At 34.1% G+C, this 14,611-nt stretch overlaps 1 protein-coding gene across 2 annotated transcripts in view; it reads right to left on the bottom strand.

The window, feature by feature from the left end:
• Positions 1 to 3,357: 3,357 nt before the first annotated feature.
• The window catches only part of LOC118195313 (serine protease 30-like), a 78,624-nt gene continuing 67,370 nt past the window's right edge, over positions 3,358 to 14,611 (bottom strand). The window contains exons 6-9 of one of the 2 annotated variants that reach the window (XM_035366607.2): positions 13,239 to 13,371; positions 9,799 to 9,955; positions 6,766 to 6,908; positions 3,358 to 3,945 (exon numbers count right to left, since the gene is read on the bottom strand). In XM_035366607.2, the coding sequence (XP_035222498.1) occupies positions 3,781 to 3,945; positions 6,766 to 6,908; positions 9,799 to 9,955; positions 13,239 to 13,371 (598 nt within the window). In that variant the 3' untranslated portion in view covers positions 3,358 to 3,780. The other variant, XM_035366625.2, reaches the window with a different exon arrangement.

Genomic DNA, 14,611 nt, shown 5'->3' with positions numbered 1-14,611 from the left:
TTCAATCCTCTCCTGACCAGATTTCAACTTTTCGTGAACGGATTCCTGTCCCGATTTCATTTCTACTTTAATGGATCTAATCTCTTCTTTAACAGAGTCTTTCATCTCTTCTTTAAATGCAGCGAAAGCAGTATTATAATTAAGCAATTATCTGCCTCAATTGTTCCTCAATTGCTCTAGTAATTGGCATTCAAACCCCACTCCTGACACCAAAAGTTGTTGCGTGCGTACGTGTTCGTTACGAAATGAATGCACAAGTCCGATGAAAAATGAAGAAAATTTATTACTATCACAACAAATATGATTAAATGTCCTCAAATAATCGTGCAGTATCACAATATATCACAGTAGTTATCTTCTAACTACTCAAACGTTCAATAGAACTTAATTCAAAACAGCTAAAGAAAGCTAATCCGCGAATTCGCTACAGTCAACACGAGCAGTTTTCTAAACAACAACAAACTAAGTAACTACAACGAACCGAGAGGTTTTCCTCCTTTTATAAGATTTTAAAATCACGCGCGAGAATTTTCTAGTACTTTCTCGAAATCAAAAAGAGATATTTATTAAATGTTTAATGCACGCGCTCTTGTATTTTCAATTTTCCGGCTTAGCTTTCTTTTGATATTCGTCACGCGCTGCACTGCGCGGGAAAAAAACCATTTAATTTATAATTGAACTAACATTAGCTTTTTAAATACTAAATTCGTAACAGTACTTTTATAATAATTAAATTTTTTTTTTCTATCTTTCGTTGCAGTGACTTAAAATGCTCTATAAAATTCAACTTATCATCGATCACTACACCCAGGTATTTAAAGGTATTCACAAATTTTATTCTTTTTTGATCATATTTCAATATGGGGGGTCTAACATTTCTCCCTCCCCGAGGGAAAAACATACCATTTGTTTTTTCAATATTAAATTCTATATTTTCCTCAGTACTCCATTTCTTAAAAACATTTTCCAGCAGGTTAAAAGTAACCTCTATTTTTCCGAGGGAGTCTCCTGCAATAGTTATCACAATATCATCAGCATAACAGGTAATATTCGTATCAGGTACATTTTCTTGCAGTAATTTATTTGCTATGAGGGGAGCACTACATGAGCCCTGGGGACAGCCTTTTTCAATTTTATAATAAAGATTAATTGCATTAGATTTGCCCATAAAAATTAGTTCTCTATTTTAGTGCCACGATCCCTCTACTTTATCTCAATGTGTATTTGATTATGAAATGTTAAATTTTGTTAGATTTTTCTTTAGATAGGACAAAATCCTTAATTGTGATTTTCTTATGTATTTAATATGCTAAATGGTAATTATGTCTTTAGAATTATATAGTCAAGCTATGTTATTATTTAAGATATGTTTCTGCGCCTGTCAGTGTAGTTAAGGGACGGAATATTCCTTATATTGGTCGAACCTGGGTAGTTTCCTAATTACTGTTATATAAGTACTGTTCACCTCCTCCTTGCGTGTAGTGATGATTATGTTCTTTTTGTGTATAAATTTAATATTTAATGCGGTATTTAGGACCTTAGATTTTAAATGTAAATATTTATTCAGGAATTTAATCCCGAGATTAGGATAAGTTGTATTTGCATGCCTGTTTTGATCTTAGTATGTTACTGTGTAACTTAGAAAAATGAATAATTTAGTAGCCAACCCATTCTGCATCTTATCTATGCTTTCAACGTTTCTTCATTCAGCTACGATTCAACTGCATTATTTTTAACTATCTAGACAGTGGTGTCTTCAGAAATCTAAACTATTAATTATTATAAATAAAAATAAAATATCGTTTCAAAAATTACTTTAAAATGACTTACATTTAGGAATGCAAATTCTTATAGAGCATGATTACCGCCTAGTTCACACTAGGCCATAGTCTAGGGCCCTACAAGTTTTTAGAGAGTTTCCGAAGCATTTGGGAACTCTTCATAACTTCGTTTTTCGTCTCATGAAAGCAAGGAAAGTGAGCAATGGCTTTCTTTGAGAAACATTACACCTAGAGCCCTAGACTACTTAAATAGGCTTGAGAGCTGCTAGTTACTATTTGGACATGGCTATCAAATAGTTCTCCACTTAAAAACATTTCATTATGAATTTTACAAACAGGACATCAGAAGAAATTCCTCCCAGGCCAGGAATTCTGATCATTGTTCTCCGATCTTATGTTATGCCTTGCTCGCTTGGCTACAACTAATAAGAATAATATCAAGAAGCTCTAAATTACCTTGAGGGCAATTTTTCATAATATGACCAAGCCTTTTTGTTCGCATGGAATAAGAAAACTCACATCCATTTAAATAATCATCCATAGAAGAACATATTTTAAACTGTGGTGCAAATACTTTTTGGCACATAACCAAGTGCCAACTGCTGGACTTCGTTGATCATCTCAAATATGAGAGTTTTAAAGGATCACTCAGGCCTCCGACTCTATGTAAGTCACCTTCTCAGTGATCATAACTTCAGATTTTAACTGCACTTTCTTTCACCTGAATTTTACAAATTTTTCCTTTTTACTGCAGTTGCGTACCTTTATTTTGCATTTTCTGATTGTTTCATGGTATTTTCATGATATCGCCCGTGCCCTGAATGCTTTTTCTCTTTTCGTTTTCCTTAAATATTCAAGAAATGAAGCGCTCGAATTTTTCCCGAAATTCAGCATTCTCCTTTTCCATTATTTTCAAACCTAATATTTGATGTTCCAATTCAGAGTAACTGAATTGGAAGTGGAGGAGCAATTTCTTACTTTGGAGCAGTACGCATTTATTACCCATACCAGTATCCCAGTCTTTGTTGCTTGATCGAGGTAATGAATCATCTTGTCGTCAACTGGCTTGCTTACATTCTGTTTCGCTGCTTTTGTCAACCTTATTTTAAATGATGAACTTAAATATTTTACGATACAAATCATGTTTTATGCTCTGTATACTCTGCTCATGTTCTAGCTATGCTAAATGAACACGAAGTATTTTAGAGTATGTGTTGAAACAAAATTTATAGATCTTAGTCTACTGCACTTATTTATTGAAGTACAACAGCAACATCAAGAAAAACTGTAGATGAGAGTAAAATATAAAATTCATATTTAAAATCAGCACACATGAATGCACAGAAGACTTAAGGAACAGGAAACTACGATTGCGAAGGCAGGGATAATAAGCTAAAGGGAAGTTTTAAATTGAATGCAAATGAGTTTGAGATACCAGCCTACAAAGAAGCTTGACTAAAGTAAGGTAATTCTTAAGTAGTTCTCCAAGCTCAAAATGTACCGAAACAACTTCAAATCGCTTACAAAACGCTAAAGATAATTTATGTAGGACAAAAAGGCAGAAACAAACTAAAATTGTGGATGTTTTTTTTACTCATTTAAAAATTATATCGTATAAATTCTACAATATATTTATATATTGTAGCAATAGCTGCTTCACTATGTTTTTGAAAACTGAAAAGAAGTTTGAAGTTAAAGTAAGAAATAAATAATAAACTACACTTTCATTTTTTTAGGTATTTTACTGCAAATCGTTAAACACTTTTTATTTTGAATTTCTATGGAACTCGTTAACTTCACATAAATCGCTTGCCTGCGAGCGTTGACTCACTGAGGTTTCACTGCACAAAAAACTAAATTTTTTTCACTCACTGCAATTTTTTCACACATAGATCTCCTTGTTGGAATTTTAAATGGTTGTTCTCACCAGGTATCATCTTATTCATTTGTCTTCGGCTCAGGAATTAGGCTTTTGAAAAACTTGATGGAAATCAAATTCCTATTTATGCTTGTACATGATTTTTAATATCCAAGCCTTGAATGATGATACATTAGTGTAAATACCAGGTTGCTTTGCAGCGGCACAATTACCACCTGTAGAGACTAAACCAACCAAATACCAGTGGTTAAGCTTCTGTAAGACCAGTGGTCCTCCACTGTCACCCTATAAATAAAAAGGCTAACTTACGTAACTATTAGGCAATGCAAAAATAAAAGTGGAACTAATTAAAAATGCTAATATTCATAGGTGTGACCGATAGTTAAATAAAAACAATAACACAGCTTGCTTGAAACTTATAAGCTAACATTTGCTAGAACTATACGCATATATACTCATTACTCAAACAAAAAGTGTGATCAGTCGTCATTTTTAAAGAAATGCATTACAGTTCAGTCAATTGTTTGAGAACAAAAATGCAATAAATGTTTCTTTCTAGCCCTGTAACCCCATTTCACTTGTAAAGTTAGTAGACTAAAGTTATTTTATAAAGTTTCCAGTTTAAGAGAAAATATACCATTTCAAACCTTTCATAAATTCCAAATGTTTCACTATTCGAAAATAGAAGATTTAAGCAAACTGCTTCTAAGAGGATTTTATATAATATCAGTAGGACGAGTAGTTTCCCCTAATTTTTAAAATAGCTAAACATTTGACTTGGCATAAAATTTACAAAGTGATCTAGGAAATTCTGAGTCACTCTTTTCCGTTCCTTTGAAAGGGCAGTTTCTAGCTCGGGCAGTCAGATGAAAACTTGACCAATCAGTACTACGTCTACCTAGAGCCTCCCATGCATGCTATATTGTATTCAAATGGGAAGAGCATAGTAGCCACTTCATACACTTGATTTCCAGCTCCAAAGATATGCCTTCCACAGGATTAGCTCTGCGATATTAATCATTATGGTTTATTAAAAGAAACAGAAAGACCAAGTTTATCTCTACAACCTTTACGCATTCGACTGTCACGTCGGATATTATACAGGTTTGTATATCCGCGTATATTTACCCTGCCCGAACCAACTGTCCTCCGGCTCAAATTTTATGATCTTTCGAGCATAAAATTAGAATTATTTTGTGTGTTATGTTGCCTCCATATGAAAGTACGAAGATCAACTGCCTCCAGGCAAAATATTGACTCATGTATCTCGAAACCACTCGGTACTATCCAGTTCGGAGGTTCCTCCGCTTATATCCTCTGTATTTACAGTGCTTTAAGATTAAGGGAACACAAACTACAATTCTACGTTTATGCAACACTTATAGATGAAGACGGTTTCATAAAATGTGTTTAGACTCCGTGTTGTAGCCCAGAAAAACTTTCCTCCCATTTAAGTTATATTTCTGTTTCTGTTTCGATGGGTAGCTATGGACAATAAACTATCCTCTGCTATTATAGTTTGCACGTTGGCCACATTACCTTACTTTGTGCTGCCAAACTAAAAGTCGAAGGGAAGAATGTTGAAACGATAAGCAAGAGAGGATTGCTAATCGGGAAGAAAGATGACTTGATATTAGAGGATACAATAAGAAATACAAGGATAAGTCAGGAATCAAATATTCGCATAAACCTGAACCCTAAATTTATTATCCCGAACGTTAATGAAAACATAGGGAAAGACAAGTAAAGAGATTAATCGAACACAAAAGGAGGCGGATAAAAATGGTAATACAGAAGTTCTGTTCCCATTGAAGGCAATGAAGATGATGAATAATTTGAGCTGTCTGATGAGGATTGTTAATTTAGTCACACACAGTGAAAGTTGTTCAATAGGAAGTTCTGTTCCCATTGAAGGCAATGAAGATGATGAATAATTTGAGCTGTCTGATGACGCCATTGTAAATTTAGTCACACACAGTCAAAGTTCCGATGACGAAAACATGGGAATTGTTCAAACGACGGTCAGTCACACAGATGCCTTGAACGCTATCGAAGATGCAATGCTGTATGCTGAACAACAAAACCAGCCGACATTATGATGTTGCGATGTTTACGCAACACTATGGCAAGAAAACGAGGCAGCACAATGAAACAGAATGCTGTTACTGATTTTTTAAAAAAAGTGTGAAACGTGTGTGATATGTTATGTATACTGTACAGCACAGCATTTGTATTATAGTTACATGTTTTCAGGTTTATAGTGTGTATCCTTTTTTGTACTACATATATATCACAGGAGTTTTATATCGCTATGTACCTGCATGAATCCTGCATGTTAGTAATTTCTCTATAGTATGTACAAAAGACTATAGTATTAAAATTTTCGTATCAGTCCGTGTTATCCCAGTCAGCACTGGTCCCCGTTAGCTCGAATAATTGGGGTTCTACTGTACTTTAAATAAAGAAAATAATCTTTTTATGGCATTTTTAAACTTAAAAAAAATCAAATTTTGTAAACATTATGAAATCTTGCTTTTTATATTGGTCTACAATCTGTGTAATTATATTTAGACAAGGTCATCACGTATTCTGGAAAAAAATTTTCCCGTACGACAAAAACTGACCAAGATATTTAATAAAAGTAATATGTGTAAATGTGTCCCAGTTATTTGTACAAAATTATTGCTCTCTCCAGCAGGCATTGTAAATTTATAACGTTGTGTATACCGTTTTCTATTGGGAATTTTATTCATATAATTTAAACTCATATTATCAAAGAAATATTTTTACATAGCCCTTATGGAACGTTTTGCTTGATTTTTCCCCTCAGTATTCATGATTTGATCTAACTAGCGTTCGATTAAGGAATGGGATGTACTAACGCGAATCCGCTACGTTAAGTTTAGTGGAGTTCAAAATCTGTCAAACAGTTTGATTAAAAATGCTAGCTATCTCATAGTAATAGCATGTTAAAGAGCACCAGAAAAGACGTCTATCTTGAATAAGAAAATATCTTCGTCCGTTACTGATAATGTTACTATATTTAAAAGTAAAAATTAAAGAAAGGTCATCATAATATACTCTTAAGTAGAGTATTTAACCTACTTGACATGAATCATGTCCACCACTGGCGTATCCGGCACATATCATAGTCTTACTAATATTCAGGAATGTGTAGTATCTAGCGCAAGTTTCGTGAGATACAACTGGAACTTCAGCTTGCTTTAAAACATCTGAATTTCCGGTACCTACAAAAGGAAAAACACAATCAAAGTGATATCACTTTGAATATCATTTGCAATTATATCTTCGTATTTTAAGAAAAGCCTCTAGTCAAAGGTAAAAAATAACATTATCATTGACTCAATATTGAAGTAATCAATTACAAAATAGTGGATAAAATTTCTTTTTTCAAATACGATGTGTGACACACACACACACACACACACACAAAAAAAAAAAAAAAAAAAAAAAAAAAAAAAACGAGACTAAGTGTGTAGCTTGAAAAGAGAGTGGAGTTGGCGACAACTGTTTTTGGTGACGTCATGCCACACGCCTCCTCTATCCATGCGGCCAGTTTCGATTTAACCGACCATCTCTAATGGGGAGTACTGCTTCATTGAGTGAACACATGCAACTGCATTCTGCCGGAAAAAAATGTCTAATGTAAAAACCGAAAAGCGAATCAACAATAATGACATTAAAATTTCAGAAATTAAAAAATAAGCAGATAAAGGTTAAAACATAAAATTCATAACATTAAAAGAATAAAATCACGCAAAAGATGAATCATAGAAAATTACGCATTTAAAAATCACGCAATAAAGCAATACACAAATACGCGCTTCGGCGTAGGTTTTGAATAAAACTCTATCAGCTCCTAAAGGGCATTCTTCATTTTCTTCTATTCGTGCACACCAGCGGTTGAGCGGTAAAGTTACTGAATGCTGGTAGTTCCGTCCATGGTTCGAAGCTTAACGAACGGACTAGCTGCAAGGGCGTTTTCATGGTTTTCCCTATGTGTAAATAGGATACGAACCAGTTTGCTTTAGAAAGGTCGTCCACGAAAGCCTCTCTCCCCTTTGGAAGATAGCCCTCGAGTGCTTTGCCATAATTAAATAAACCAAACCAAACTCTTTTACAAGATAAAAAGAATCTTCACATATCTCTCTACTCATTCCTGGATATTTTACTTCGGCCATGCGAACGTCAGTGGATAATAGTCACTAAATAATATTTAATATAGCAAAGACTGAAATTAACGCGCAATTCATTTAGTTTATAGATCAGTAATAGTATGATATCCGATGACTGAACTGATCGACTAATCTGAAAATTTCTAATTACATTCTGGGTTCGGTTTCAGGGGAAAGAAATAAAAATATTTGAATGCATTGATGCTTGTTCTCTATATATGACGCCAGATTTCGTAAAATGTTTTTCACGGATTTCATTTTTTGAAAGCTGATAATCTTGAAAAACAGTTTGAATATCAGTTTTCCATTCGTTGAAGGGTTTCATAACAAGGTTTGAGAAGATTTGAAGAGAATTTCACAAGATTTGAAGCGAAATTAATTTCAGTTTGTTTACTGACAATGAAATATGCTCTAAAAAAGACTCTGTTGGCTTATCTTTTTTTACATTTTCCTTAAATCTAGACATGCAATATACATTCAATAGAAAATGTCTGAAAAAAATGGGATTCTGTGAAAAGAAATTTTGCATAGTGAGTGGGGGATGAGTTCTTTAAGTAATAAAACGCAACTTTCAGAGAGTCTTGTTGAACCAAATTTCCGGTTAATGACATAGTCATTATAATTTAATTGGTTAAATATAAAGTTCCTTATCTTTAGCTGCAAAATTCCCGAATTTATTATATTATTTACTCACTTAGACGATCATGGTATTCCTTGGCTTTGAAGGATTCCTTCACTTTTTAAGCACTTCCAACATACTAAAATATACATCTGAAACCGGTTATATCCCAAAATTGGAAAACCAACTTGATTGACACCCAAAAGGTTTCCTTAGCAGAGCGAAAACACCGCCCCCTGCAAAAACATCTTGATCAAACATGAAAATGATCAAAGTTTCAAGGCAAATGAACAGGAATTACGATCACAGCGTGCATTTCTAGAGCGCAATTCGCAAAGTATAAAACCAGTAACAGAGGCGGAAAATTTATCTTTTTTTGTTGCTGCCATTGTAATTCCATAAAGAAGTAACTAAAGATGCCATTACGACGATATCGAAGACCTCACAGACAACTAAACGACTTCGAACGTCTCAAAAAAGTTAAATCAAACAAGGTAATTAGCGCTAAAAGCTGTTAAGTACAAACAAAATTGTTTCAGAAGAATATAGTAAGTTAATATATTAAATTTAAATAATTCTTTTGCGCCATTGCTGCAAGGAATAAAATTTGAATTTAACAAATATTCTCTATTCGTAAGAATCTAATATAAATTTAAAATTTAATTATTAGAACTAAAGTTAAATTTTAACTTTATTATATTCTTGTGAAACAATTTTGTTTGTACTTAGCAGCTTTTAGCGGTAATTACCTTATTTGATTTCACTTTTCTCAAATGTAACTACATTTAGTTTTAATAATTAAATTTTAAATTTATATTAGCTTTTTACGAATAGAGAATATTTGTTAAATTCAAATTTCATTCTCTGCAGCAATGGCGCAAGAGAATTATTTAAATTTAATTTTACTATATTCTCGTGAAACAATGTGTATATTGATATGATATGAGGGACGCAGCCCGAAATGTGTATATATTGAGTCGACGTACATTTTAGAGACATTAGATTTATTGGAAAAGCCGGAGAGATGAAAAATTAACAACGCCTTCGCCGGGAATCGAATCGCGGACCTCTAGAATACCGACCCAGTGTGCAGACCACGAAGGCACGCCAATAAGGTGGGAGAAATACCTTATAACATGTTAGATTACTGTTTGACATATTAACCAGCACATTTTAGATTTCAAAACTCACATCCTTTTCACTGTGTCTTGTCCAAGTTTCTAAAACTTTCTGGTGTGGAAGCCGTTAGAATAAAATTTTAAACTTTCTGTATATTAAAAAAAATCAATTCATTGCATAAAAAATATAACTGACTTTATTTACCCATAGTTGATCCCCATCCTGTGACGTGGCAAAGAGTTCCTGGAAGGATCTGGGCTTTCCAGGGAGGTAAGCACACTGGACGAACATAGTCTGTCATGGCTACTGGCGCATTTATTCTGACAAGTGCTATATCACTACCTTTCTTCGTCAAAATTTCCTATGGAAAATTTGAAATGTACACTTTGGAGAAATGAGATTTTATCATGGTATTAAAATTTTCTCAAAACCTTTGAATACTAAAACAAGAAAACATTTAAACAGTATAACAGGAACTTTTAATGAGTTTGTAGGGTTTATATTTATTTTAACTAACATTTATTTTAAGTTTAAGCTATCTTTCCTGTCAAGCCTTTACTTTCCCCTAGAATTGCCAATGCCAGAGTATGTAAATCGTAGTAGAACGCGCAGAGTATTCAAATTTTAGCAGAAGTAAATTGAGTTTAAATTGAAGGGAAACGAGATTGTAAGTGTGCTTCTTGAATCGCGAGCGTGAAGGTTGCTAGGTAGAAATTTTAAGAACCGCGCGTTTCGGCCTGTGTGCCTGTTTCGGCAGTTCGTTGAATCTTTCAACTTCTTAATCAGTAAGTTTGATGAATCTCAGCTGTATCTTAGAACGCGGTTAAGTTAGTTACGATTATAGAGCCTCGTAGATAGTGATTTCGTTATTTATTCATCCTGTCATTGATTTTTAGTTTTACTTTTTTTTTTATTTTGTTAAACCGCCGGGTCGGCGTAGTTTGTGAGCGTCAAGTGAACGCAACTGTGATTTCTAAACTGGAATAAAAAGGGATTTAAACCCTTCTTACGAGTTTGTGTACTTTACAGTTCATGGCAGTCACTACTACTGTTGCTGACAAGTTGGGGCCACGCAACATCATAAGTTGATATACTCGTAATCGCACGCATACAGTTTAAAGAATGTCTCTAAAAGTTAATCGTGTATAAAATGGATTAAATGATAGCTATACTGTATGCACTAAAAATATGAATAGTGTATAGGCAATTGTAGAAGTACAATTTAATCAATGATATCTAAAATAAAGACTGTTAATCGGTATTTGAAAAATGGATTTATTAAAAATATTATTGTGTTTTTAAGTATTCGCGGCTTAAAACTTATATGCAAGAACGCGAAAGATTGTTTCATTTCGATAGCATCGTTTAATAGGTTTAAATTTTATTTCCTTTGCAATCAATGTTAATGGTACATGAGAAACTTTCAAATTAATTCATTCATTCAAATTTCAAATAATTTGTTTATAAAAGTGCAATTTTTAAGTGATTTAAAAAAAGAAAAACATTATTAAACTACAAAATTCGCATAATCAAAGTAAATTGTAATACAAAGGTTTTCTTTCGAAACTTTGTTTCGTAGCCTTACAAGGAAGATCTTTCGAGCTAAAATAATGAAAGAGAACACAAGTTAAGGGATCTGTCCTCCAGTGTTGACCAGGGGGAGCCAATTTCCCCATCCCTGGGCAACCTTGTAAATCTAACCATTTAGAGTTACTACAACCAAGGGGCAGACAAAACAGTACCATATGGTTCCTGCGAGCTTGAACCTACCACCGTATAAACGCTGGTGGCAGTCACTGTGAGGACTCCTAATTTTTCCCCAGAAGTCGAGTCTGTCTAAAAATTGACCTATCCAAAACGCCGGGATTACTCCCAGTCGACACCCGGGGGAGTGCAGTAAAACACAAGAAGGAAGTTGTCAGTTCGCCTAAGGAAGTTGTTAAGGACTTTCTAAGGGAAACCGATTCGTTTGATGTTACATATGGGCAGGGTAGACGTTAGGCATTTTCTCACCCGCACCAATCTCTGCGGGACCTAAATTCTTTACTCCACCGACAGAGCAGTTAGTTGAATGAGAATTATGCTTATCAGCCTGTTCAAGTTCCGCCAGCGATGGCTCACAAGCGAAGAGTAAAGTCGCTGCACTCTGCTAATTCAGCTCGGGGTTCGAATCCCGGTGAGCAGTTTGCCTGCATGAGCGCTTTCGTGGTTTTCCCGATGTGTAACTTGTATATAAGAAGTAGCCACGGGAATTTTTCCCTTCAGAGAGTTCTGCTAAACAACAAAGCTGCCCCTCGGTTCTTCGAAGATTAGAGTAACGTGTGTATTTTATTTCGTTCCACTTGTACTAGCCGTGATAGTAAATGCGATGCTTAAGAAGCTAATTAGGTGTCTACACCTAAGGGTACGTGGTTTCATGCTTCGCGCAGATAGGGAATGAAGCGCAGGGAAACTAACAGCATTTGAACTGGACAACAAATTTTTTTTCAGAACGATTTTTCGTGTGACTTCTTACCACTGCAGAAAGAAATTTATTTCGCTTAACTATACCATTTAAGGGATTAATGAGATATATGCATTCTCTAACTGCTAAGAGGTATTTCTTGTTGATTCATATTACCTGATTGGTGAACTGAGTTGATTTCTTAATCTTTAGAATAGCATATATAAATTCATGTCTTGCTAAATCATCATTACATTACCTCGTAAACTAGCTTTGTGCTTATGTATTAAGTGTTTGAAGCTCTTTTTATATTCCAAATCAGCCCGCGCAAACTACGGCCTGCGGACCAGATGATATTGATTTTTACATGAAAAATAAATCAAATTACACACTATTAATCGATATAATAACTAACTATCGATAGTTGAGTTGAGAAGATGTGAATAATGATAGAGAGTGGAGCTACTGTTGTACTTTCTTGTTTGTCGTTGTTTTTAAGCACTCCCAACTGGCGAACGTTTGTGCATTGTGAGCCCCGCGAGCATGTTTACAGTTCTACTATAGTGATACTCGTAGTATCGTTGGTCAAGGTACTCAGCGTCATAGTATCTTTTGTCACTGTACAGGAATTTTAAGCTGAAGCCGCTGGCAGAGAATAGAAAAGGAATCTTGTGCTGTTTATCTCACTCGTTACAGCTAGTACTTAGATTAACAAGGAATGTTTTAATTCATCAAAGTACCGTGAAGTTTTCACGTTTGTTAGAACTTGAAAGCTTAAAATTTATTTAACGCTTCAAAAATCCAAACTGCAGATTCAGCTTCATGATCTGTTTTTAAACAATATCTTGGATTCCTTAAAAAAAAAAAAAAAAAAAAATAGTCATGAATGCTTTTATAAGTCACATGTTCGTGACATATCAAAAAATTTATGAGTCATCATGTTCTTCAAATTTTATGTTACCCATTTTATGATTAGCAGCCAGATAGCATTTATGAAACATTTTCAAAACAGGTATGGACTTTAATAATTTTTTAGCATTGTTAAACTATTATTGTTTTTAAATGTTATGGTTTATTTTATTATTATACACATTTAATTAAAACAGAACACTATGAATAAAATTTAAGTTTTTTCATTGGATAACTTATTTATACCCATTACAAGTCGGTGCTGAAATAAAAAGTAGCATTTCAAGCTTACTGAATTTGTTCGCATTCCATTGTAATCCGGATGGATAAAAATCTCTTTCAAATATCTAATTTGTTCGGTGGTTTCCTTTTTCTCTTTGTAAAACTTCCCAAAATGAGCTGTCCATAGACTGGCATTTGGAAAGCTGTAAAGAATGAAAATATCAAATTTTATACTAATTCAGTTATAAACTACAGTTCTACATATCATTTCATTACTGTTTCGAGTCTCGAGTATAATTTTTACTTTTTGAGTCTAGTGTACAACTTCTTCTCTTTCATCAAATAAAGTCCAATATTAATAAAGAATATATCAAAATGATATATAAAGAATATATAAAGAGTCTGGAAATCAAAATCATGACGCACTCTAATACTGATAACATTTATCTGTCATCTTCAAAGCTTGTGTTACATATGTCTTAATATGATCTTCGAATGAATGTCCATTAGATATGTTTTCCATTACGTATTTTAGTGGGAAACAATTATGCGAAATGTCAGGCATGCTTGTTTGACAGACTTAATAAGATTTACAGAAACTTTAGCTTTAGGCCACCAGTATAAAAAAAATGGATAAGATCTTTGAAGCATGGCAATTATTCTCGGATTTGGTTCTTCTCGAGCTGACTTCATGGTGTTTTGAAGATTTCTCCATATGCAATATGAATACGAATCAGTTTCTCTTAGAAAATACATTTCAAAAAATTTCTTCCATCGAGGACTAACTGCCTACCTGAAGGCAGATAGATTAACATTATTTATCTTGATGAACGACAACGCTTTTGCGACTGATGAAAACTCGTAGCTTAAGTGCCACTTATTCTAGTAGTCGGTTCAAATATTGACAGTAGAAGTCAGCGTTTGTCGTTTGGATAGGTTGAGTGCCTGTCAAGGAATATTCTCTTGACATCCCGCCTTATAAAGCGCTTCGTGATGCAGTTTTATTTTGAGTTTGGCAGCCCAGATTCTCTACTCGGAGGACAATCCCTTGACACAAAGATACAGGGCCCATATTTCACTGCAGTTTCCACTAAAAATGGCTCACTTCTTTATACAGGAAAGAAAGAGATACATGAACGGACGTTGTTCTCAGTTGCTTCGCAGAAATCTGATGTTAAACTCACTAGTTGAACTTCTCTCAAACTTTTGAAACCATCTTTTTATGTTGCTCTGTGGATCGACAAGATTTCTGTTGATTCGCGGTTAGCTGAATGTGAATCATTTGCTACTGGTTGGCACAGAATCTCTTTAGAAATTAGTGATGGAGATCCGATCTTTTCTTGATCTATTCTCTTCATTTTCCCATTCCGGAATACTTGGAATTAACGTTAACAACTTTTATGGATATCGTGTTATGTGTACAGCAAATACCATGTGTACTGT

Source organism: Stegodyphus dumicola, chromosome X1 (genome assembly GCF_044657685.1).
Source record: "Stegodyphus dumicola isolate Sdum_Otavi_A_Nest chromosome X1, ASM4465768v1".
Taxonomy (NCBI): Eukaryota; Metazoa; Arthropoda; class Arachnida; order Araneae; family Eresidae; genus Stegodyphus; species Stegodyphus dumicola.
The sequence above is the reverse complement of the archived record's forward strand: the minus strand, read 5'-3'. Positions and strand labels throughout refer to the sequence as shown.